The sequence below is a fragment of the Mus caroli genome, chromosome 6 (assembly GCF_900094665.2).
Source record: "Mus caroli chromosome 6, CAROLI_EIJ_v1.1, whole genome shotgun sequence".
Classification (NCBI taxonomy): domain Eukaryota; kingdom Metazoa; phylum Chordata; class Mammalia; order Rodentia; family Muridae; genus Mus; species Mus caroli.
The window spans coordinates 74,466,029-74,493,973 of NC_034575.1; the positions used below are offsets into that span (position 1 = coordinate 74,466,029).

General features: G+C 39.5%; 1 protein-coding gene and 1 pseudogene across 4 annotated transcripts in view; one reads left to right on the plus strand and one right to left on the minus strand.

Annotated features, from left to right (window-relative positions):
- Ctnna2 (catenin alpha 2) overlaps nucleotides 1–27,945 on the minus strand; it is a 1,082,633-nt gene that overhangs the window by 991,849 nt on the left and 62,839 nt on the right. For 2 of the 4 annotated variants that reach the window (XM_021164215.1, XM_021164212.2), the window contains exon 2: nucleotides 26,343–26,444. The exons of the other annotated variants lie outside the window; for them this stretch is intronic. In XM_021164215.1, the coding sequence (XP_021019874.1) occupies nucleotides 26,343–26,376 (34 nt within the window). In that variant the 5' untranslated portion in view covers nucleotides 26,377–26,444. The remainder of the gene's footprint in view (nucleotides 1–26,342; nucleotides 26,445–27,945) is intronic. 4 annotated transcript variants of the gene reach the window in all.
- On the plus strand, nucleotides 5,629–6,461 carry LOC110295853 (annotated as a pseudogene).

Consider the following 27,945-nt stretch of genomic DNA (forward strand, 5'->3'; position numbering starts at 1 on the left):
GTATGGGGGACTTTTGGGATAGCATTGGAAATGTAATTGAGGAAAATACATAATAAAAAAATTGTGAAAAAAAAAGAACATGAAAAGGATAGGTGAGCACACATTTAGTTGATAAAAATGCAGGTGGAAGCTATAGTAGAAAAAATAAGATCAAGGTAGTCTTTAAGACTGCACTCTTCTGATATGTAGTAAGGAAAGGGAGAAAGGACCATGCATTCAGGGTCATAAAGACCTTCCTCTTGTCTAATCAGTACACTTACCTACCACTAAGCTAATATACACTTAGGCTTTAGTCCTCTTCTTATGAAGTGAAGATCTTTGTTTATCACAGTATTTTTTTTTATAAAACAAATCATTTTCTAATACGTACTCATATTGAACCAGTAGCCACAATTCTTGGTGTTTACTTAAAAGAATTCAAACTGTGTGATAAAAAAAAATCCTCAATGTACCTTACCTCTAATGGGCTCATAACTTTAGAAACCTGAATGTCACCAATATATCCATCATTTTATGAGTGAATCAAAATGCATGTACAGCCAGACAAAGGAATAATATTCATCACTAAGCATGGATTAAGTTATCAAGTCAGAAAAAGCCCTGAAAAAAACAAACAAGAAACAAAAAATGTCACAGGCATGCTATAAAGAGATTAGTCTGGAAAGGTTACAACTGTTCTACTCTTGGATGTTTACACAGTAAAAGAGAATAGGATTTTGTAGGAGACTGAGAGAAGATGTTGGACTACATAGGGTGTTTAGCACAGCAACATTATTCATCTGGTACATCATAACTAACTAATATTTGAGAAGCCACCTCAGGACGAGAGTCTCTACAGCCTCGTGGAAAGCAAGGATGATCAACCTCCTGGTACCAATGGTAAGAGCTATGGACTATATTGCCCTCCTGAACATGAATATCCTCAGTTTTTATCTAGACCGTTTTCCCTCAAACACCTCTTTAACACCGAGTTTCTGAAAGACAAGGCCTAGAAAAGTGTAGGACCCTATGTGCAGGATATCAGAGGTTGTCAACAGTGTTTCTACAAAAGACCACAGTTCAGAAGATTGATGTTGACCTTAGTGCACTTTTCAGGGGAGATTTAGAGAGAAATGGGAAGTTTGACTAGTCACTATGTAGCATTAAAGTGCAAAAACCTCTGAAAGCATGTTCTTCTGGTATCTCTTCTATTCTCACTGCTTCTTCTGGTAACTTCTGCTACTCAGGACTTGCTTTCTTGGTGTCACCCTATTATGTCTGTAGTTCCAGCATCAGGCTCCAGGTACAGCAGTCAACAAAGCTTGATGATAGCCTTTGTCATCTTTTCCATAGCACCTTTCCACTGTGTTTGTATACAGAGCATCAGGCTCTTCTTGCTTTCCTCTTTCACACCAACCTTGTACATCACATTATTTGCTCTTTCTTCTGTTATAGCAGTGTTCTGCAGCCTTTACTCTGAGTTCAGTGGCAAATACTCACCTTCAGAATCTGGAAGCACTTGGCTCTTGTAAATCCATTCAAATATTCACTAAATCCTTAAGTTCTACAACTTGACTTGGCTCTAAAATTCATAAAAATAATCACTAAATACTTAGTTTTCACATGTTGACCTGTATTTGCTAGATGTATGAAGGTACACAGCATCTGTATGATTCAAAGAGTTACAGTTATCTAGTACGACTCCCCCCATTAACAAATGAAAACAGCTGACTGAGAATAAATGAAGGATAACAATCACAGGTTTCCTCAAAGTGAGAAGAGTCCAACTAGGTCTAAAAGCAGAAATAAAGTTTCCCATGGAGTGAGAGGAGGGGTATGTAAGAATTACAGAGAAATGCATCACACTGAATAGGAGACCTGTGCTCTTAGGCTAAGACAGGTCCTAGTAAGAGTTGAGGCTGTGAAAGTAGTTGGCTCCTGGATGATGAGAAATACCATTCTAAAATGCAGGGAGAGCTGAGTGAGGATATTGAAGAAAAGCAGTCTGTAGTCAGATTAATAGTCTAGTAGGAAAAATTCAATGATGTAGCTACTCCTTTCCTCAGGATGACGTTATGTCCGATTTAATCTATTATAAATTAAATAAAACACCTCTTAACTTCCCAACATCAGAGCTAAGCAACACAGCACAACATAAAATACAGGCTGTTCTCAAATACCAAAATTACTTGGAGATGGGAAGTTGGTGCCACTGCCCAGCACTACAAGAGAAGATTGTACCTCATGTGACAAGGCAGAAAGACATAAAAGTCAAAACTTCAAAGCAGAAATGCTATAGACAAAAAAGTAATTTCCTATCATTTTAAAGTTTTTAAGTCATTAAGTCAATCGTTGACAAGAGATTGCTGAGAGGTTAAGAGTGAATATTCAATGCTCTTCCAGAGAAACAGTGTTTAGTTTTCAGCAAGCACACTATACAGCTTATAGCTCATAACTGCTTATAGAACTTTGGCTTTAAGGTATCCAGTACTTTGTTCTGCCTTCTCTAGGGAACTGCATGCCCATAGGTGCATGTGCCCGAAAACACACACACACACACACACACTCACACACACTCACACAGTTAACAAAGCTGAAACTTAAAATTCATTTTATGATAAGCTAAGGACTGTCTACAAGATAGACTGAATTTAAGTAACATAAGGAAAAAAAGCCAGTCAAGGATTCTTAGAACAGTTCAGGAAATGAACAAAGTCTACATGAAGAGAGTAGACAATATTTAAGACTGATGGAAGAGGGAATAGAAAATATGCTAAGAGACTGTGCTGGTTTTCGGGCATTGGTGGCACATGCCTTTAATCCCAGCACTTGGGAGGCAGAGGCAGGCGGATTTCTGAGTTTGAAGCCAGCCTGGTCTACAGAGTGAGTTCCAGGACAGCCAGGGCTATCCAGAGAAACCCTGTTGCAAAAACCAAATCAAACCAAACCAACCAAACAAACAAAGAAACAACAACAACAAAAAAGAGACTGTGCTGGTACTGCAAAGGAGCAGGTTTCTGATCCCAATAACCACATGTTGAGATGCAACTACCTGTAATTCTATTTTGAGGGAATCCAATGTTCATTTCTGGCTTCTTCAGGTTTCTGCACACATGTAGCACACACCAAGTTACTCATGTAAGCATTTATACATACTAATATACATAAAATAAGTGAATATATATATATATATGAATATGACTTGGGAAGGGAGAAATATGAGGAACATATTAAGCACAGTGATATTAACAACAGCTTATAAAATGTAAAATATAATATAATGTAATTAATACAATATATAAAAGAGCTTATACCACCTGACTTCAGGGCTGGACTCATAATGCTAGCAGTACAGGCATCCACTAAAATTGAAGTACAAGATAATATGACAACCAGGGACAAAATAAGTATAATTTTAGCTGAACTGAATTTGGGAAGCCCATGGGTGCTTACATCTAGGGAATAGCTGCAAAGCGATCTGAATGCTCAGGAGAGAGCTGTGAACTCAAAATAGAGATCTATGATCTTGATTACCACACCCAGTAAACACAGCAGATAAGTAAGGAAAGCAGGGTAAATTACCCAAAGAGCACAAGAAGACCAAGATTCTGCATAAAAATAGAAACTAGGTGGAGCTATATTTTTAGAGATGGGGTAAAGTTTGTCTAAAAGGGATGCTGAGAGGGATAGACTAGGGCAGAATGGGAAGGGGTAGGAGAGTTAGGCATGGGAAGACATATTGTCCACATCACAACCCCAAATATCCATCCTAATCCACACATACTCCTGCTTGTCAACCTCATGCTTCAAGTAGGAAACGAACAAGTGTAAGCCTGGGTCACTGCCTGCACTGGCCTCAAACCCCACATCTGCAACCTGTGCTTTGGACTCCATAAGCAGTTTACTGTCTTTATCCTTAATATCCATCAATAAAAGAGATAATAATATCCATCCGAGACATTGTGAAGAATAAGTAAGTTAGTATTGGATACAGAACTTAACTATTGTACAGAGGGAAGCCTATAAATGTGACACAAGGAGGCAGAGGAATCCCTGAGTTCCAGGCCAGCCTGGTCAACACAGCAAGTTTCAGGATAGGAAGAGCTACACAACAACAAAAACAGACAAAAAAACAAACCCATAAAAACCAAGACGGAAAGAAATGAAAGAAAGAAGGGTAGTTCTGGGCACAAATGCAGCTTATGGTCTTGAATGTACAGTGATGCCAACTGAGCCACAGGCAGCAGTAGTTCAGAAGGGAAAAGTGGTGCTGAGCTCTTATGGCACATAGGTAGGAGGGAGATGCTGCATTTTAACCATAGTTTTGGAAAGAGAGAGTCCAATAAGAACTAGGGAGGATGAGAGGTGAAGGGATTAGTAGCCTAGAGGTGGTCTTGTGGGGAAGAAGCAGAGGTAATGCATACAGCCATAATCTCTCACAGACACACACAGACACATACAAACATGTGTTCATACACACACAGAGACACATGTTCACATACATACAAAAAGAAAATAAGTGGTTTTGAACACTTGTGTGTTTATTTATGTGTGAGTCTGAATGTATAAGTGTATGTGTACATCTATTTGTGTGTATGTTTCCATGTGTGTGTGTGCATGCAAATGTGTATATGTGATATTGATATCTCTATATATGATTATATATAAATGAGTGTTAAGTGTGAATGTCAGTGTGAATGTGTATGAGTGTATGAGTATATGTGTATATGTGTATGTGAGTATGCATGTATGTATGTGTGTGTATAGGAATATATGTATGTATGTATGTATGTATGTACGTGTTAATATTATGTTAAACTTAGAAAAATCAGAACAAGTTTATAGTAATAATGCTCTACTCCCAGAATATGAACACTAAACGATGGAAAAAAGAAAATTCCCCACATCATCAGCTGTCGATCTGGCAACAGTACAGAGAAGAGTTCATCTGTTTATAATTTCAATAGAGGCAGGAAAGAGGAGCAGGAATTCATGAGTGTGAGCAAGAGAGATGTCTCAGAGGAAAAGACGCTTTCCACCAAGCCTGAGAACCTGAGTTCCATCACCAGAACTCACAAAAGGAAGAACAGTAATTTCTGCAAACTGTCCTCTGATCTCCATAAGCACACTGTGGAATGTTGCACACCTATACAGATGCAAACAACACACACACATACACACACACACACAAACCAAACAACAAGAAAAAGATCATCACCCCTATGTAAAGACATACAAGGAGTTCAATTTCCTAAAAGTAAATCTTGTTCCGCTCTCTGACTGACCGTCCTTGCAAGGGGAATCTTTCTTTATAAATGTGATTCTAATGCCAGCTGTGGTGGTATGATAGAAAATGGCCCTTATAGGCTCACAGGGAGTGGCACTATTAGAAAGCATGGTGTTGCTGGAGTAGGTGTGGATTTATTGAAGGAAGTTTGTCACTATGGGAAGATTTTGATGTCTCAGATTCTCAATCCAGGCCAGTGGTTCACAGTGTCTTCCTGCTGCGTGCAGATCCAGATGCAGAGCTCTCAGCTCAAAGGAGAAGGGAGTATTCTTTGTAAGAGGGAACCACTGGGAGGGGGCAGTTTGGGGGATGTAAATAAATAATTTGAATTTAAAAAAAAAGGAAAGAAAAGAATAAGGGTCGCCATGGCGGAGGTGCAGCAACTCCGAGTGCAGGAGGCTGTGGACGCCATGGTGAAAAGTGTGGAGAGAGAGAACATCCTGAAGATGCAGGGCCTCATGTTCCGGTGCAGCGCCAACTGCTGTGAAGACACCCAAGCATCTATGCAGCAGGTGCACCAATGCATCGAGCGCTGCCATGCGCCTCTGGCTCAAGCCCAGGCTCTGGGCTTCAAGCGAGCTGGAAAGGTTCCAGGACCGCCTGGCCCGCTGCACCATGCATTGCAATGACAAAGCCAAAGACTCAATGGATGCAGGAACTAAGGAGCTTCAGGTGAAGCGACAGCTAGACAGTGTGTGACCAAGTGTGTGGATGACCACATGCACCTCATCCCAACAATGACCAAGAAGATGAAGGAGTCTCTGTCATCCATCAGGAAATAAAATTGTTTGCCAGTGACCATTGGGACTGCGGGCAGGCTATTTAAAAGGAAGAATGGAAGTTTAATATGTTAAGCAACGTTTANGAATGAGGAAAACTTAGACACAGCAAGTTCCAGGCAAATGCTGCTCACTGCTGGACACTAGTCCCTTTAAATCCGGATCTTAGAAGGTGAAGTAGGAAGAAGCTGGTGCTAAGATTTGGATCGCAGATAGCTCAGAGGAGAGGTCTAGNTCCTANATATTCATATGCAAGTATCTGTTCTGTAGTAGAGATCAACCTTGTACCAAGAGCTGAGCTTCTTACTACAAACATCCAGGCTGGCAGCTCTCTTCAACCTGCTGGTAAAATCTGAGGAGTGGTGCATCTCCTCAGAGAAGCTTGACAAATCCTGTTGACCAGAAGTATCACCACACCACCTTCCATATGCTGGGAAACAAAACCCAGTAGGCTAGGAATTCAGAGGAAAGGATTTCCTTTACAAGTCTATATTTTGCTGCTTTTTGTCTTATATGCAGGGCATACTGGATCTAAGATACAGAAGGCGGAGTGGTTTGAGTCACTTCTAAAGGTTCCTGGTATTATGTACCATCAAGATGGGAATGTCCATTTCTTCAAATTCTGTTACTCTAGANGCCCCTGAAGAAGCCGGACAGTGTCACACAGTAAACATGGGAAACAGCCTTCTTCACTGACTTGTGCAGCAAAGTGACACATCCTTATGAAAAGCAAGAGGGTTGGCTGTCACATGCCAGTCGCTGAGAATAAACAGTAACTAGGAATTGTTGAGAAGTGTGAACCCAATATTAATCAGCTCTGAATCTACAGAGCCTTATATCAACAAGAAAGCCAGAAAATGAGCAACTTGGGCCACAGAGAGCTAGGACCACTGTAGAAAAAGAGAGGCACACACTTTCTTGCCAAATGCCATTTTTGCCTGGGTGTTTTTTATTTTTATTTTCTTTGCAGTGCAGTGTTGCTGGCCTAACATAGCACCTTATCTTTTGGATAAGTACTATGTTGTATTTATACCAATTAATTACTTGAAACAGTGATACATCTGTCTTTTTGCTGTGTCAAGCCTGCAATATATTTTCCAAGTGGTTTGGTTTTTAAATAAAGTTTCATTGTCTCCAAAAAACAAAAAAAAAAGAATAAAAGAAAGAAAGAAGGAAACTATTAAAAAATAGCAACAAGCCAGATGTGGTGGCACACACCTTTAATCCCAGGACTCTGGAGGCAGAGGCAGGCAGATTTCTGAGTTTGAGGACAGCTTGGTCTACAAAGTGAGTTCCAGGACAGCCAGGGAAACCCTGTCTTGGAAAACCAAATACACACACACACACACACACACACACACACACACAAATATATATAAATAAAAAATATATAAAATAAATAAAAATAAAAAATAGCAACAACAACAACAACACCCATATAGACTCATAGAGCGTTACATTATTAGGAGATGCGACCTGGCTGGAGCAGGTGTGGCTTTATTAGAGGAAATGTGCCACTACACATTTAAGGCTTTAAGGTCTCAGATGTGCAAGCTAGGCCAGTGGTTCACAGTCCCTTTGTGCTGCCTGCAGGTCCAGATGCAGAACTCTCAGCTCATTTTCCATCACCACGTCTGCCTGTGTGTCACCATGCTTCCCTTCACAATGATAATGGACTGAACCTCTGCACTGTAAGTCACCACCAATTAATTAGTTTGCTTTGTAAGAGATGCCATTGTTAGAGTGTCATTTCACGGCAAGATATAAGTCATGTACAAATGGATGAGAATCTCCTAATGGAAGAAAGACTCCATCATCAGAGGTGTTTATACATGTTATTATTTAAATGGTATTTAAAATTGTCACAGGATTTACAAATATGTTTTCGTGATTCACTTACACATATCTCTTCTGATCCAGTTTAAATGACAGAATATGAAACAATTAAATTTATCTTACAGGAAACCTAGGAATGTTATCAATGGTAGAGTTTTATAAACCATAAGAGACATGCCTACTAATTTCCTATCTTACCAGTGCCCAGATATGTTTAAGAAACAAAATGTAACACGTACCACAACACAAAACTATCAGATTCAGCTTCAGTTACATCATATAAAAACTGAAAGTCACATATCTGTGGTTAACAAAAAGATCCTTGTCGAAACAGTGAAGATATTTTAAGTACCAAAAGCATATATTGTCAATGATACTACAATGTATCTACATAAAATTGCAAAGCAGGAAAGAAGGGAAAAAAAAGAACGTTTTACCCTAACCCACACTTTAGGTAAGTAAAATTTTCAATATCAATATTTGAATCTTCCCTATGGGTTAGGAAATATCAAATCCAAACACTCACAAACTAAACGGCCATTAGGTTTTAGTTACAGAAAGAGCAGCTGAAAGATTTTAAAACATAGCAATCTTTGCATTTTGTGAAATGTAATAGGCCCTTCTAGTACAGGGATTTTACTTACATATGTATTTATTTTGCTGAAACTCCCTTCATATAAGATGCTGCAAAACACAAAACATCACAGCTTGCTTAAGTGTGCCTTAGCAAAGTCTCCAGGAGAAAACTGCAGTAGTACCTTCAAAAGAGCAACCACCAGGAGTGCCCTATGAAGCTGTTCTCATCATAATTTAGAGAAAGATGCTTATCCCCCAGGGGTCAGACTTTAAGGAAATACTCCTGTGCACACTCTGCTAACTTCTAGATAAGAACCATTTGAAAGAACTTGAAGAGGCGTCAACTTCTCAAAGCCATCTTCTGCTGAATATTTATTCTGATGGCAGATGCTGAAAAGAATGTTTTTTGGTTTGTTTGTTTGTTTTGTTTTTGATTTTTTGTTTTGTTTGCTTGTTTGTTTTATGAGACATCGTTTTTCTGTGTAGCCCTGGCTGTCCAGGAACTCACTCTGTAGACCAGGCTGGCCTCAAACTCAGAGATCCACCTGCCTCTGCCTCCCCAGTGCTGGGATCAAAGGCGTGCACCACCACACCCAGCTCCGAAAAGAGGTTTTATTGCTCAAAGAATGTAGTGTAAATGTGTGTGTGTGTGGGGGGGGGGNGAATGAATGTACGTGTACATGCAGGTGCAGGCATACATGCATTTACAGGTGTTATTTTAGATTTATTTTCAAATCATTCTGAAACAAGTCTCTCATTATTTGATGGATACCTCATTTCTTCAGCTGGGCTCCCCAGACAGCTACATCCTGTCTTGGCTTCCCAGTGGCTCTGCTATCACACTGGAGTTTATATGGGAGCCAGAACTCTAACCTTAGACTCTCCTGCTTGAACAGGAAGCACTTTTCTCACTGAGTCATATCCTCAGTTTTAGTTCTAAACATTCTCTTCTTACTAAGTTAGAAGCCACTTTTGTGCTTGCCAACTTCAGTTATCAGATTCATAAGGAGAAACTAACAGAATCCTGATGTTCAGTGATAGTGAACTTTCAGTGTGACTAATGCTTGCAGTAGCCATTGACATAGTTTTCATGATGTTCTTACACTTGCTGGGATAAGCTGGTGCCCCAAGAAAAGCAATCTACAAAACGCTGCATGAAAACAATCTGACCCAGACCAAACATCTTTCTCATCTTAATTAGCAAAAGTGCTTTTTACAATAGACTCTATATCCTTCTTTATGGTTTTACCTTCACTTCTAATTTTTCATTTGCCTAAGGAAATACTTAAAGAAATGGAGTTCTTCCCAATGATATGTCTCTACGTGGTGATAGGATTTTAGAAAGTTCAGTACGAAAATGTGAAAAAAAATAACTTTAATACAGACTATTCTGGTAATTTTATTAAGTATATGAAGATTAAATCTAAGGGGAAAATGGGCCTAGAACGATGTTTCAATGGCTAAGAGCTGTGGTTACTTTTCCAGAGTAACGGTGTTCTTCAGTTCCTAGCTTAATTACTAGGAGTGGAGGCTTAATTACTGTAACTCCAGAACCAGAAAACCCAACTCTCTCTTATGGCACTACATACGCATTGTGTTGTGTACAAACCTGCATATATGCAGGCAAAACATCCACACACATAAAATAAAAATAAATATATTTCTTAAAAAAATAGAAAAAAATAAAACACTTCCAATTTATAAGCCAAGGGATATTGCAATGATGAATGGTTATAGGCTCTCAAAAGAAAAACAATAGATGATTTTTCTGGGCAAAAACTCAATGTATATACTTTGTTACAAAGAGCACTGGCTTTTCAGCCACCGTTCCAAGCAATGGCAAAGGCTCAAAAATGGCTTCCAGATAGCTGACTGGAGGCATAGCTTTGGCACATTTTGAAAGAAATACATATATTCTCTCCTATTCAAGCATGCATGCTATTCAAAGTCCTCAAATTTAGGAAAAGGAAAACTTTCTTCTCAGCTAACTCTTCCAGCTGTGCAGGTGGGAACACAGAACTACAATGGTTTTAAGCCATCATTCATAACATCAAGCCTAACACCGATGAGTACCTATTATGTGGTAAGCATCACACTGAGTCCTTTACCTACTGTCTGTCTATCTCCCACATGTCTCATGATATTACTGTTATGCATCTCATTCCTTCATTAACCTACAGAAATCATCAGAGGTTAAATGGTATCATATTCTCCTCTTGGTTGTTACTCTCTGTGTCTTCTACATAGTTTTCAACTTAGACCACTTGTTTTCCAATATTTTGAATGCCAATCATTTAGTTATTATTCTTTATTTTTTGCCATCATGTAATATCACATGTGTGATGGTGGTGAAAAATGCCAGGAGAGTCACATCCTCTCAATTTGGAGATACAGGAGATGGTCAGCCATACTATGTTAATGCTGGAAACCAAACTCAAGTGCTCTAGAAGAACAGTGAGCTGTTAACCACTGAGTAATCTCTCTCCAGCCCCTTGAATGTTAATCTTAATTCTATTACTATCCCAAAGACCCTTGAGTCACATCTTTGACTTTCAAAGTTTCTCAGAGAACAAGAGACTCTAATATTTACTGGATTGATGTTTCCCATGCTTGCTCTTCCTAGTGTGTTCCATTATGTTTAGTAAGAATACATTCTGTAAAGTTGCTTATGTTATAAAATCCACAGATTATTGAAAAATAGCTTTCAATTTTTAAGAAGACTCGCTGTAATTTGTATAGTGGATTATTACCTCCAGATATTTTTCCCTTGTGGTTTCAGGACACTGAAGAATAATAGGAACTAGAGGTATTTTAAGGAGACTAATATTTACAAAAATATTTCAATAAATACAAAAATTTAGTACAATGAAAACTCAACCCAAAATTAAGAATCCACTCTAATGATAATATGGCATTGAAGTAAAATTATAAATGATGCCAGGCAAAGCAATGCAGCCTTGTCCTAATGAAGTACTTCAATTTCAAATCTGGAGTTGGCCCTCTCTGAGCAATACTGAAGCAGAAAAGCTTAAAACTGGGCTACAGAGAGGGCTCCACAGTTAAGAAACAGGTGCTAATCTAGCACAGGATCTAAACTTTTAGTTCCTAGAAGCTACATCTGATGGCTAACTGCCACCAAGTGTAGAGGAGCTAATACTCTCTTCTGCCCAATGTGAGCACATTCAATAATATTCCCATACTCCCATGTGCACAGACACACACACACACACACACACACACACACACACTCACACACAGTTAAAACGAATACATCTTTGGTTTAAGGTCACTACAACAATGATTACAAAGTCACTACAACTTACAACTCCTCACTCATCAATTATAGATGGTAATCTATATGGCTGCCTCTCTGGCATATTAGCACTATACATTTTTACCCACCCCAACATTAGGACTCTTACTCTACTTCACGAGTGTATCTAGTTAGAAAGGCATAGAACATGCTGCTTGCATTCCTTCTGGGAGAAAACCTTTGAGGAAATTTTTATAGACTATCTCTTTTTTGCCTTTGAATGATGTCAGTCATGATTCTCAAAAGCAAAATCACAACAATCTCAAATCAAGATAAAGAAATGAGGCTTTAGACCCGAGTAGGCTGGACACAGAGCCTATCATTTTTCCCCTTGCTGAATTCCCGGAGTAAAGGGCCTGGCAACAGTGTTGGCAAAGAGCAAAGGGGGCAAAAACAGCACTGGGGACTGGAATCAAACAGGAAACCCAGGCTGTGCTAATACACTGTATTTGGGAAATGAATAACCCTGACAGAACTTTAGGATCAACTCTTGGGACTTTCCAGCACAACAGCCTTGAGGGCCTATACTTGTTGTTGTTTCTTAGTAATAAAAAAAAATTAATTTACTCTTTGAATTCTTTATACATTCCTGTAAGCATTGTAGTTTGATGGTAGCTGTCTATCAGGGACCACTTTGCAACTCACCCTTATGCTCCCTAGGCTATCTCCATGCCAACTGCAAATTCTCCCTTTTGTTATTAAGAGTCCTGAGACCAGTTAGTGCTGTCCTAACGCACATGGGTGTGTGGCCATACACTCCTGTGCAGGCAACCTACCACAGCTATGTCCCCAGAGAAGAGTGATTCTACCTCACTGAGGGTTGCCACACCTACTCCAGTGGAATCTGCATGAAAAGTCCAAAAGCTTGGTTGCAGTCCGAGGCACAAAGTTTCACCGAAACTTGACTCCTGGAAAGTCTCTGGTATCCCATAAACAGATATGCTCCAGATTTGTCCTTGCAATAGTCAGTGAATGGTCCCACCTGCTTTCCTTCAGTATTGTTTTTTAATAGGTAACCCCAAGGAATGATTTGACAAATATCTAAATTAGATTGGACATTGCTTCCTGGCCTTGTCCATGTCCCAATGTCCTAGGTGGTCCATTTCCTGTCCCTGGGCTTGGAATTTAGTAAGAATGTTAATTATTCAGATGAATTGCCTCCAGTATTGAAAGAGAGATAGTGAAAGAAATCAGGCATTACAATCTACTAGGTAGAGTTAGAAATTTCAGGGCAAGCTTAACAAAGTTTAGAATTCTTATTATAGCTATGTATGGCAGACTACATTACTTAATAGAAGAAAGTTGGTGGGCTCCTCTGGTAAATGGAGGTCCCCCACAAAATCACTTAGTATAATAGCTGAGTCACTCCCACATACAGGAATTTACAATGGTTTAGGAAGAAGATTGGGCTTTGGTTTAAAAAGGAACTAGAGTATTGCATTATTCATGAAAAGGTTAGCAAGTGCTAAACTTCCAAGTACATATGTTCACTAGCCCAGAAGAAAAGCATAGCTAGGTATTTACTAAGAGCTGGCTGGTGGTGGGTTAAACAATAAATTAGAATTAAAACTATGGCTTGGGCATGAAATCCCTTGGCCCTGGAGCTTAAAGACCTCACACCTGGCTTTTAAGAATGAGCTGACCTAGACTGCCCCATCCATCACATATACAACCACCCAACCCAGACACTATTGCATATGCCAGAAAGATTTTGCTGATAGAACCTTGATATAGCTGTCTCTTGTGAGGCTATGCCAGTGCCTGGTAAATACAGAAGTGGATGCTCACAGTCATCTATTGGATGGAACACAGGGCCCCCAATGGAGAAGCTAGAGAAAGTAACCAAGGAGCTAAAGGGGTCTGCAACCCTATAGGAGGAACAACAATATGAACTAACCAGTACCCCCCAGAGCTCATGTCTCTAGCTGCATATGTAGCAGAGGATGGCCTATTTGGCCATCAATGGGAGTAGAGGCCCTTGGTCTTGTGAAGATCATATGCCCCAGTACAGGGGAATGCCAGGGCCAGAAAGCAGGAGTGAGTGGGTTGGAGAACAAGGTATGGGGAGGGTATAGGTGCATTGGGGATAGCACTTGAAATGTAAATGAAAATATCTAATATAAAGTATTAAATATTATAAAAAAAGAATGAGCTGTCCTTAGATAGGGCTGACTTTGTCTCAGTTGTTACATTGCCTGATTCCTGCCAATCTTTATGTATGCTTTCTTCTGTTTTATGTAATGAGTAATTTAGCATCAGGTAACCTCAACATACCTTGGCTGATGTGTCACCTAACTTACTTATTTTCTTCTGTATTATAAGTCTGATGCTCCCTTTGAAAAATTACATTCAGATATAACACTCCTTTGCATCCATGTCTGTTTGTCATTTTTGCAGACTCCTAGTCCACTTGAGTACTGGGACCTTGAATTCTCCCACGGGTTGAGTTTACCAACTGAGTCCAGTCTGTGGCAAAGGGGCTTTTGAACTGTGTGTGAATATTACCACAGGACCAAGGAGCAGGTGGGAACTAGATGTAACAAATAGCTGTGTTCCTGCATGTGTGTGCCTGTGACCTGAGGGCGGGGGGGTAGACAGTAGTAATCAGAAACAAAGCAGAAAAGAGGAAAAGGTGATTGGGGAGTGTGAGGACTTTAAACAAGAGAATACTCAGAAGGATAGAAAGTTAGAGTGTGGTTTGTTTGGGCTGAACAAAAGTGGTTTTGCTGAGTTTGCCTTTGCTTCATGATGGCTTCGTAACTGCTGGAATCCTCTCTTACTCATCTGCAAAATGAGCTTTAATGGCTGGAGTTTGTATCTCTTTCAAGTTTCAAACTTTCCCTCTTCAGTGAACTTAACTCTTCTCAGAGACATAGTTGAGGGAACATGCAAAAAGAGGAGAATAATCTAGAGTAAAATTTAAACTTAGGTTATATACATACATTGTATCCAACAAGCTAAAAAGCCCTCAGAGAAAAGAAAATTAAAACACATGAACAATGGTAACAAGACAGACCAGTTAAGCAGTTGCAGATTCCGGATCTGCCGGAGGCTACATAAAGAAATAGGCAGCTAGAGCCTTGGTGTGGATTTCACACCTGACCATGAAGCTGATGAGAAGGGAAGCCAGGCTTCTGGAGAAGGCATTGGTGAAAGGATGCAATCAAATGATTATGACATGCGTGCCCACTTGCTAATATTAATATGACACCTCCGAGATGCCTAGGAGACAACAATGTGTGTGGTTCTCAGTGTCACTGCACCCTGGGCTGATGACAAGTGTGAAAGTTGGTGTGTGGGTGCCCCAGGCTGGACCAACAACCACTTGAGAAGCCCTGTTTCTCTTATCGGGTCATTTCATACTAAAACCAGCATTTTCATTCTTCATTGACTTTACGCCACAGATCAACGGAAAACTTTTTTTTTCCTGAGCTTCTTTCAGGCTCATCCTGCTGGTATGCTTGTCCTTCCTACCCTCACCTAAGGGTGGTCTTGACTCCAACTGACTAGCTCAGTGAAACCCAGATGGGTATAGATGTGAGCTCGTGTACCATATAATCACACAGAGAGAAAACCAGACCATGGCAAATGAATAAAAAGACAAAGATCCAGGGGAAGGCCACAGCTATGAGGAAAGAACTTTTAAGGTTTATGGTCATATTTCCTGGAGGGTTACAGGGCTGGGGAAGACATAGCCAGGATAGAGCACAGGCCATATTTGACAAGGACATACAAGAAAGTGACTGCACTATCCGAAATAAAGAATTAAAAATAGCATTACAGATGATTTTTTGTTTTGTTTTTTGTTTGTTTGGGTTTTTTGTGTGTGTGCATGCACGCATGTGCACATGTATATATCCATATGCATGAGGAGACTACAGGTTTGGTGGTTTCTTTTTTCTTTTTTCTTTTTTCTTTTTTTTTTTTAAGATTTATTTATTATTTATTATATGTAATTACACTGTAGCTGTCTTTAGACACTCCAGAAGAGGGAGTCAGATCTTGTTACGGATGGTTGTGAGCCACCATGTGGTTGCTGGGATTTGAACTCTGGACCTTCAGAAGAGCAGTCGGGTGCTCTTACCTGCTGAGCCATCTCACCAGCCCAGGTTTGGTGGTTTCTTAATTCCTCTCCATGTTTTTTTTTCTTTTGTTGAATCGGGGTTTCTTACTGAACGTGGAGATCCCTTATTCAGCTACACTGACTGTCCCAGGAGATTCTCCAGTGTTGGACATATCAGTCTTGCAATTCCCCATGGAACTGACAGACCCAGAAATGGGAATCCAGACTCAGAACATCATGCTTGCACAGTCACCTCTTAATCCACTAAGCCACCTCCCCAACTCCCACTGATGATGCTACTAATTAAAATGGAGTTTTAGTTGGCCACCATGAGATTAAACCAATCTTGGGTGTCTACACTCACACATTACCATAACAAAAGGACCAGTCTTTGTTATCAAGGAAACTCAGGAAACAATGATGAAAGAATTCAGGAACAGACAAAGTATGTCTTCCATGATGCCTGACTTATTTGACATAGTCTCTGGGGGAATTCTCCAACACAGACAAGAAAGGTTTCTGAAGCTGGGTCAGGAGCAGTCAGCCAGCACAAACTGGACTCCATGTTTTCTTACTTTGTTTTTAAGAAAGAGACTACATGCAGTTGAGTGAAGAGGTAGTTGAGGGAGAAGCTCGGAATAGATGAGGAGAGGAAGGGGAAAATTATGTACACATATTGCATCTAATTTTCAAAAACCAATCAAAAACATTGCTTTTTTATTAAAAAAGGAAAAATGCATGCTACTAAAGACAAGACAATTGTGAATTACCATTAGATTTAAAATTATATATTTATAAAACTTATGTTAAAATGAGGCAAAAGAGCCTGTGTTAGGGCATGTGTATTATGTGTGAGGATTGATTCTGGCTCAACATGTTGGTGGGATTGCAATATAGTACAACCACTCTGGAAATCAGTCTGGCAGTTTTTCAGAACATTGGTCATAGTACTACCTGAGGATCCAGCTATACCACTCCTGGGCATATACCCAGAAGATGGTCTAACATATAACAAGGACACTTTCTCCACTATGTTCATAGCAGCCTTATTTATAATAGCCAGAAGCTGGAAACAATCCAGATGTCCCTCAACAGAAGAATGGATACAGAAAATGTGGTACATATGCATAATGGAGTGCTACTCAGCTATTAAAAACAATGACATAAAATCCACAGTAACTGGATGGAACTAGAAAATATCATCCTAACCAAAAAAAGAAAAAAGAAAAAAGAAAAAAAAAATCATCCTGAGTGAGGTAACCCAGACACAAAAGAACACACATGGTATGTACTCACAAATAAGTGGATATTAGCCCTAAAGCTCACAGTGCATATGATAAAACCTACAAACCATATGGAGCATAGAAGGAAAGAAGATAAGAGGTGGATGCTTCAGTCTTGCACTGAGGGAAGAACAGGATGATTGTGGAAAATGGAAGGAGAAGGGGAAAGGGAAGGAGAAAGAAGGAAAAGGAGGAGGAGTAGGAGGAAGAGGAGGAAGAAGAGAAAGAGGAGGAAGAGGAAGAGGAGGAGGAGGAGGAAATAATGGTGGCAGTATCAGAATCTGGAGGAGACTTGAGAGAGGTAGAGAGGGGTCAGGAAATCAAATAAAAATAGGTACCAGAGGGCATGAGGAATTGGGAATAGCCACTGATGGGTCCCAGATACCAGGGAAAAATGAGTATCCCAGAACCCAATAGGATTGACTTTAGCTATATTGCACAGAGAAGGGGGATCTAGAACCTGTGGAGACGACCTCCAGTAGATAAGCACAGCCCCTGGGTCAAGGGATGGAACCACCCACCCATCTCAATGGGAGCAGGGCAGGAGGATGGTAGAGGGGGCTTTGGGGATAGCATTTGAAATGAAAGTGAAGAAAATATCTAATAAAAAATGATTTTAACCCAGAAAAGTCTCTGTCCAAAGGAAGAACAGGGACAAAAAATTAAATGGAGAATGAAGGAAAGGCCAAAAGGGGAACGGCTCCACCTGAGGATACATTATGTCTGCAGATACCAAATCCAACACTGTTGCTGTGGTCAAGAGGTGCTTGTGAACAGGAACCAAGTATGGCAGTTTATGGGGAGGTCTGTGCAGCAATTGATCAGTACAGAGGTGGATGCTTGGAGGCATCCGTCAGGTTGAACTCAGTGAACCTGGTGGGGGTGCTGGCAGAAGGACTGGAGGAGCAGAGAGGGATTGCAACCCCATTGGAAGAACAACATAGGTTGGACTGACCACCCAGTTCTCCCAGAGACTAGACCACAAACCAAGGAGTGTACCTAAAGGGATCTTTGGCTCCAGACACATATGTAGCAGAGGATGGCCTTGCCCAACAGCAGTGAGAGGGGAGGCCCTTGGTCCTAGGGAGGTTTGGTGCCCCAGAGTAGCAGGATGCTGGAACGGTGGGGCAAGACAGTGTGGGTGGGTGTGGGAACACTCTCATACTGGCAAAAGGGCAGGGGAGAACAGATGTGAGATGGGGGTGGTGGTGGAGAGGTAATCAGGAAGTGGGATATCATGGGATGGGGAGGTTCATGGAGGGGGTAACCAGAAAGTGAGATGTAAATGAATGGAATGATTAATAAAATTTAAAAAAAAAAGACAAAATAGAAAATTCTATTTTGACCAGAGTGTTAGATGCAAGTTGTTTTTAACTTAGGATAATAACAGTATTCTTAAATTTTTAATCAAGTCCATATTCTCATCAAATATATTTACACTATTTCATTTTACACGTATAGATGTATTGTTTGTACACTTGTGTCATGTGTATGTCTGGTGACCACAGGCATCAGAAGATTAATTTCCTGAACTGGAATTATAGAGTGTTTTGAGTGTCCATGTGGGTGCTGGGAATAGAACCTGGGTTCACTGGAAGAACAGCAAGTGCTCTGAACTAGTGAACCATCTCTCCAGGCCCTACATTCCCCCTTTTAGACACCTCTTATAGCATATAAATTTAAGTTCAGCAGAACTACAGATGGATACTTTGCATATTGCAGTGTTTGGGTATCTCTAGCATGCATTAATGGACATTTGGTGATTAAATAAAAATGGAAATGTGTGACATAAGCAACTACTTCTTAGAGTGTTTTTAAAATGTCTGAAAACAAAGGAAATGATAGCTAGTATCTACTGAGCACTTGGTTGGGCTTCTAATACACCACATTATATTGATGAAGATAAAAAGATCAATTGTAATTCCTATTACACATTTAAAAACTAAGGCACTCTCAGCTTTAAAAATGTATCCTTAGTCAAGTGTTTAGAGACAGCAGAGTGGTTTGTTGCCCTAAAGCTATTTAACCACTCAGAAACCTACTATATTTACTATCTGGGTGGGATGCTTTGCTTATCATCTGCCTGCATATCTACATTCTTTTGGTTCAATATTTACATACCAACGAAAGACACCACACTAACGGCCACTCTAAATTTAAGATGCAGAGGTCAGTTTGAAGAAACAAAATGTGTGAGCTAATGTAATATGTTACTTAAAATAATAAAATGAATCTATTTAGTGGCAATACTGCTTGACATTTTGCTTAGAAGGGAATCAGACCACCACGATAAACACCTATGGCAAAGCTGTTTCCTTGTAAGTTAATGTGCACACCTGCCACTCTCCTCTGCCATCAGGATTTGGTTTATATTCCTGATAAGGAAGAGCTCTGCTACTTCCCTGACCAGTCTCAGCAGCATTAAGACTGATGGCTCTTCTCTTCTTTTCCTTTATTTTTCTTCCTTATTTATTTATTTATTTATTTATTTATTTATTTATTTATTTATTGGTGGGAGGGGAGACAAGGCTGAAGAAATGGCTCGGAAGTTAAGAGTCCTAGCTGTTCTTTCAGAAGATGGAAGTTTTGTTCCCCACATTCATGTCAGGCAGTTCACAATGTCCAGTCACTCCAGTTCTACTTCATAGCCTTCAGGGTCACATGAACCACAAGTACACAAAGTACACACACATACACAAATGAAAATGCAACATTTTATTGTTGTTTAATGATGTTGTGAAAAGAGATGATTAGCTGATTTTAGGTGAAGAATGAAAAAGATAAATGTGGACTTTTAAATTTTTATATTTGTAGAAAATGATAGATGAATTCCTAGATATGATGTCCATAACCATTCAAGTGGAATGCATCCATCTTGGCAAAATGTGAGGGGTTCTAACAAGAGACACTAACCAAATGTGGGTGCAGTATAATGACACTGTTTGGGAGCTTGACACAGAAAGATCTAAATCTTAACAGAGATAAATGCAAGGACCTAGCTCAATACACAAACAAACAAACAAACAGGAACCAAGGAAGACTCCAACAATGCATTAAATGTCATTCATTCTTTATGGACAAGTAAACAGGAAGGCAAAATCAAAGCCATTTCACATTAAAAATCAATGCTCTAAGTGAATTTTAATTTTAATTCAGTGTTCTATTTGTCTAGCACACATGGAGACCAATAGTAATTTGTCCATTCACCAGCAAACAGCATTATAGAAAAAAATCACTGAGTTCAAATTACAGAGGATAGATAAGTCTTTGTTCTTTTTTCCATTAAAATAATTCATTTAGAGTCACATCATTATATTTCTCTTTTGTCATCTATGACAATTTAAAAGTGAAAATAATTACACTTGGTATTTGTTTTCTATCACACCTGTAACAAATCACTATTACCTTGCTGAACTGACCCACAAGAACCTACTCTCTCACAGTTCCTGGGTCTGACATGAGTTCCCTGTCCAAGCCCAAGTAGCCTCGGAGTTGTATTTCCTTTTGGATCCAACAGTGGAAAGGCATAATCCTGTCTTGTTGGGTTTGCTGGCTGAATTCAGAGCAGGTCACAGGGCTATCTGCACACCTTGCTTAACTGAGGACCAACGCCAGCTTGTTAGGTACCTGCATTCCCTGCCTCACAGCTCCTTCACCACTCAAGGAAGATACTGTGGGTAGAGTACTTTACCCTCTCATCTTGATCATCACTCTTATGTCCCACTGTCTCCTTCTGACCGTAACTAGAAAACACCTGTGCTTCTAAGGACTGCTGAACATACACTTGGAATTCAGAACAGTCTCCTCGCCACAGCATTTCCTTTTGCCACAGGAATTAAAATATCCATGGGTTCTGAGGATTAGGGTGTGCACATCTTTGAAAAACATATAGTTCAATACAATATATCATTTAATAGAACAACAAACCAAGATCTAAACTAATAACTATATATTCCACTGCTCTCTTTATGATACTGATTTCAGAGATGCCCGGCCCTGCTTTCCCCTGCCTTCTACTTATGAATTTTTTGATATTCTTGACTTGTCTTCGTTCTCTAAGAATTTCAGGGACTGGTGTGATGGCTCTGTGCAAAAGAGCATTTTCTGCTATTGAAGATGACAGGAGTTCAATTTCCAAAACTCCCAGCTCCCAGCTACCTGTTCTAGCTCCAATGAATATGATCTGATCCCTCTTCTGGCTTCTGCAGATACCTTCCAGTAACACATGTGAGTGCACACACAGGCATGTGCATACACACAAATAAAAATAAATATTTAAAGAAAGAATTTGGAAATAAATGCACACATACACACACACACATACACACACACACACACACACTCATACACATATATAAACAATAGAGATATAATTTCAACCAATGAGATTTATCTAAAATCAATAGCCTTCTAAGATTTTTCTTGAAATCCGTTTAGAAGATATTTCTCTGGTGGCAATGTCCAAACCTCGCCAGCATATTTACAAACAAAACAATAATATGTTTTAAAATGTATTCTTCTATGAAAAGAACATCTCATAATTAAACAAGATGTTCCTGTATCAACCTTGCTGGGCAAGCAATAACCTAAAATTTCATTTTTTTTCCTACATTATTAACTGAAGGCACTTTGAGGCAGATAGGGAGCCAGGCTCAAGTATGTTTAACACAGTACTAAGTGCTTATTTCTTTACTTTCTTAATTTTTTTAACTGAAATTAGTAATTTTTAAATTTTTTTTAATTAGGTAATTTCCTCAATTACATTTCCAATGCTATCCAAAAAGTCCCCAATACACTCCCCCTCCCCAGTCCCCCACCCACCCCCACCCCTTGGCCCTGGCATTCCCCTGTACTGGGGCATATAAAGTTGGCAAGTCCAATGGGCCTCTCTTTCCAGTGATGGCCTACTAGGCCATCTTTTGATACAAATGCAGCTAGAGACAAGAGCTCTGGGGTACTGGTTAGTTCATAATAATGATCCACCTATGGGGTTGCAGTTCCCTTTGGCTCCTTGGGTACTTTCACTAGCTCCTCCATTGGGGGCCCTGTGATCCATCCAATAGCTGACTGTGAGCATCCACTTCTGTGTTTGCTAGGCCCCAGGATTGTCTCACAAGAGACAGCTATATCTGGGTCCTTTCAGCAAAATCTTGCTAGTGTATGCAATGGTGTCAGTGTTTGGAAGCTGATTATGGGATGGATCCCTGGATATGGCAGTCTTTAGATGGTCCATCCTTTCTTCACAGCTCCAAACTTTATCTCTGTAACTCTTTCCATAGGTGTTTTGTTCCCAATTCCAAGAAGGGGCACAGTGTCCACACTTTGGTCTTCGTTCTTCTCAAGTTTCATGCGTTTAACAAATTGTATCTTATATCTTGGGTATCCTAAGTTTTGGGGCTAATATCCACTTATCAGTGAGTACATATTGTGTGAGTTCCTTTGTGAATATGTTACCTCACTTAGAATGATGCCCTCCAGATCCATCCATTTGCCTAGGAATTTCATAAATTCATTCCTTTTAATAGCTGAGTAGTACTCCATTGTGTAAATGTACCACATTTTCTGTACCCATTCCTCTGTTGAGGGACAGCTGGGTTCTTTCCAGCTTCTGGCTATTATAAATAAGGCTGCTATGAACATAGTGGAGCATGTGTCCTTCTTACCGGTTGGAACATCTTCTGGATATATGCCCAGGAGAGGTATTGCTGGATCCTCTGGTAGTATTATGTCCAATTTTCTGAGGAACCGCCAAACTGATTTCCAGAGTGGTTGTACGAATTTTTAACAATTCTTGGGATTAGTGCTATAGTTGTAGAAATTGGAACTTGACAAAATCACAGGCTAAACAAAGATACTTCATGAGAATTTAGACGGTGACAGGACCCTGGGGCTTTTTCTCAAAGTGGCTTTAATGTGAAGATGGAGGTTGTCATGATGGGTCTCTCCTGACCACCTGGCCAGCTCAGACTCCTCTCACCTTTTCTGAGGCACTGATAAAATCCAGGAACATCTAAGGAGCAGCTTCCTTGCTTTGGTGTGTACCATCGGTGGCTTTTCTTAGTTCTGAAGAAGAGCCAACTACTCAGCCTAAGTGTAATCCACACAAATGGACTTCTGTTGCAGAAACGAAGCACTACCAATATTTAATATTAATGGCAAAAGGAGAGGAGGAGGAATGCTTAACCTATCCCATTGACTGAGGTCAGGATTTCAAGGAGCCTTACAAGCTCTTTTAAACAGAGCATTCAAACGTTGATGAGATGTTAGAAAACAGTAAGGAATCTTGTAGCCATGACAGAGATGCAGGGAAATAAATAACAACTGATGAGGATTGAACCAAGGTCTCTGCACCTTAAGTGTGCATCCTAATCGTGGGCTGCATTCTCAGGTTCCAGGGCTTCAATCAGCACTACTGCATAGGAAATGGAACCTGGCTTATTGCCAAACTGTGACATAAAATCTGGAGAAAAATAATTTAAAAGCAGAAGAGTGAGGGCAGAAAATTATAGAGTGTGGCATGAGCAGTAATGTCAACTCTGATAGGACTTCCGAATACACTGCCAGTGGCAGCAGAGATAGTTGGGAGGCAGAGCCTGACAGGATGCTTTGGGAGATGTTGAGATACACATCTTTATATGACAAGCACTTAGATACAAAGTGACTGAACAGAAGGAAACAGACAGATAGTGGCAATATGACAGAATAGATACTCAAGAAGAAAAGTGTGGAGGCTAAATGTAAAACTATAGCAATCAGAACATAATGACAGACTCAACAATCAACTTCCAGACCATAGCAATCCAGCCCAGAGACCAGGATCAGGGTTGTACTGCATGTAGTGCCTGTGGGAGGCAAAGAGAAAGGGCACACGGCCTGGGAGAGAAGACAGAATATAAATACTACTTACAAATTTGGTATACACTTCAACTTCATCTAAAGAAAGAAGTTGAGATTAATCATAAACTTGAATGTCAAAAACATTCTGACTAAATAATATTCCTATACAAGAAGACAGATATATACAAAAATAGTGAAATATCTTCCTAGTAGTGGGTCAAAATAACTTGTTCAAGTATACAATGGAAGGAAATACACTGTAAAAGGTATTGTTGAATCTTAGACAACAAGCAATGTTGTTTTGGAAAAAGATAATGAAATTACTCATGCTGATGAGAGAAGAGAAAAAGGAGATCCAAACAGGAGACAGAAGCACAAAATAATTAATCAAATTTTCACTTCCCATCCTGGAGCTAGTACGAAGTTGCTGCTCAACTCTGGGACAGCTTGTGGTTATCAGTTATTCACTGTTATTCAAAGGCTGGACACAGTGCTCACTGCTCTACACAAAACATTCCAAATGGCAGCTGTGCATGCCTGGAAGGTGATTCCCTCATTGAAGTTGGTGACATGGATGTAACATGCATGACTGTGTAGTCTTTCAAATGTTCTTCAGTAAACATTTGTTCCACTAGCTACTTTCCTGTTGCTGTCACAAAACATGTGATAAAAGCCACTTAATGAAAGTTTAATTTTGACTCCTGGATCACAGCCAGGACCTTGAGTTGCTGTCTTAGTTTGGGTTTTATTGTTGTTAAAGGATACCATGACCCCGGCAACTCTTCTAAAGGAAAACATTTAATTGAGGCTGGCTTACAGTTTCAGGGGTTTAGCCCATGGTCCTTATGGTGGGAAGCACTGCATCATGAAGGCAGACATGGCGCTGGAGAAGGAGCTGGGAGTTTATCTTGAATTGTAGGCAGCCAAAGGAGACTGCCAGTCAAGTAGGAGGAGCTTGAAGCTATGAGAAGTCAAAGCCTGCTCCCACAGTGACACACTCCCTCCAACAAGGCCACACCTATTCCAACAAGGTTATAACTCCAAATAGTGTCATTGCCTAAAGGCCAAATAGTCAAACACCCGAATCTATGGAAACCATTACAATTCAAACCACCAAGATAACCACTTGCATCTGTGGTCTGGAAGCAGATAAAGGATGCTCGACTGTTGCCTTCCTCCTTTTACTCTTCTTATTCAATATGGGGCTCTAAGTGCTACTCACATTCAAGCACGGTCTTTTTTCTTCATTTAAAACTCTGAAAAAAAAACCCTAACTGAAATGCCCAGAGGTGTATTTTCGAGGTGATTCCAAATGCAGTTAAGTTGACAATTAAGATGAACTATCCAAACAACTGGCAAACAACTGAATCTGTGGAAATTTATCATGTAAAATATGTTAGGGGCCTGGAGATAGCTCAGTGGTTAAGCATGTGTACTGCAGTCTTCATGCATGTAGCCACAGATATTTACAGATAACTAGGTGGAAAAACAAATATCTTAAAACAAAGCAGTATTAGAAGAAAAGGACATAATAACCCTCTGAAACATAGAAACTGAATTAAACTGAGGTTCTGCCCTTTAAAACAGCAAATGTATTCAGCTTTGAGTGATACAATGAAGCAAAATTGCCATAAATACATGAAAATCCTGCTGAGCTGGCAACACCTTTAAATGCCACTTCCTGCTGCACATGAGACCTAAGTGGATTTGTCGATTACATGGGGGAGAAAAATATTATTGTTATTTTAAAACTCCAAAGTAATCAGTATTTTAAAAGAAAACATGCACTTTCTGTAACAATTTAGAAATAATAAAGATAAATTTTCCACAAATAATATTATGTTATCCTCCCAAATGGCTAATTACTTGTTATTTATAACACATATTAATAGCATATATTAATGAGATTCACCGCGATCTTCTTTGTCATTTGTCTTAGTTGGAGCTTCTATTGCTATGCTAAAGAACATGATTAAAAGCAACTTGGGAAGGAGAGAGTTTACTTTAAATTACAGTTCCTCATCTTAATCCATCACTGAAGGTAGTCAGGGCAGGAACTCACTCAAACAGGGCAGGAAACTAGAGGCAGGAGCTGATGTAGATGCAGAAGCCATGAAGCAGTGCTGCATCATGGCTTGTTTCTCAGAATCATTCAGCTTGCTTTCTAATAGCAGGGACCTCTTGCCCAGGGATGGCAATGGCCCACTTCAATCACTAATTAAGAAAGTACAAGACAGGCTTGCCCATAGGACAATTTGATGGGGGCATTTACTCAATGAAGGGTCCTTCTTCCCAAATGCTTATGTCAAGTTGGCACACAATTAGCTAGCACATCATTTTTCAAGCCAGATCACTTTTATTATTTTATTTAGATTTTATTTTTATTTACCTGTATATGTGTAGCTTGAGTGAATATCTGTCATAGTAAAATCTCCTGGCACTGGTGCTATGAGCCTCCTGACTTGAATGCTAACAACTGGTCTCACGGCCTCTGAAAAAACAAAGATTCTTAACTAGTAATTCATCCTTCACTCCCAAGCTGACACAAACCCTCCTAGTCTCCCTCAAGTGTCATGAATCTCTGTATTTCTATTAGCATTATAAAATCTTACCAATTTTAACACCTACATGAAAATCGTATCTGCATCTTAGGGGATAAAATTATGAATTTTAACCATATGTGTGTGTACCTAAATCATAAGTACCTTTTGTATAGACAATATATTGAAATTTTATAATACTGTCATTGTTTCAATGAATAAAGGAGGCACGAAACACTCTGAAGCCTGTCCTGCGTGATAGGTAATGATGAAAATGATGAAAACATGTATATATATATATATATATATATATATATATATATATATATATATTAACTCCAATTATACGACCTTTTAGATTGACATAATTGTACAGTAACACATACTTAAATCAAGTGAACTGTGGTTCTCCCCTAAAATATGCAAATTAAACCTCATGGAGAACAAAGAGAAAAATAACACACTGGTACAAGCTTAAAGACATAGAACCCACATGAAGACACGATAGCAGTTTCACATTGTCACTTTCAGGCACATGGGTAATGTGTTCACAATGAACTGGAAATTACATTGCAGACATTCTATAGCTGTTTATTTTTATAAATGGTACATAATAAAGTAGTTGACTTGGGAAAACAATCTCTGCTCTTCTTCACTTATGAATAAAATAATGCAATTTATACTTAAGGTCTGGATAAAAAGTAATTTGTGTGTGTGTGTGTGTGTGTGTGTGCTCACGTATGCATACAAGCATTGCCTACAGAGGCCAGGCCAGACAGGGCATCAGATGCTCTGGAGCTGAAGATACTAGCTATTAAGTGTGGCAGTGTGGGGGCTGGGAACAAACCAGGCAATCTTCACATACAATACATGGTCTTAGTTGCTGTGTGATCTCTCAGAACTTTACAAGTTATTTAAAAGGCATGTTAGATGCACAGGGCCTTTTACATGAACTGTATAAATAACTAGGAGTTTTACAATAGACTCAATGCTCAGTGAAGATTCAAGTTCAAGGTTTAGGAGAAAACCACCCTCATCTAGCAATAAAGATATTGCTACTAAGCTTTATTTTAAATGCACTAAGACTTAATTTTCTGAACAACATGAGAGTCAACTAAAGTAAAACTAAAGAAGAGATTTTGCTTTTTTTTCACTATTTTTGAATGAATTATGCAAATGTATTCTCTAAAATAGAGATGTATAAGTAACATGGAGAGCACATACCTCGATTACTGACTCTTCATATTGATAGACACTGAAGCAACAGTGACACAAAGCAATGGGAGAAAACGATTCCCATAGAAGCGCCTTTTGTTAAAGTAAAAAGATACAGCTTTTTGTTAAGTTGCTTCTTCTCTTCAGATAAATAACTGGATATTAGCAAAGCATGAGAGCTGGTGGCTTCAAAATGCCTTCATTGGTGACTTAGTGCATTAAGACGGCCACTGCTGA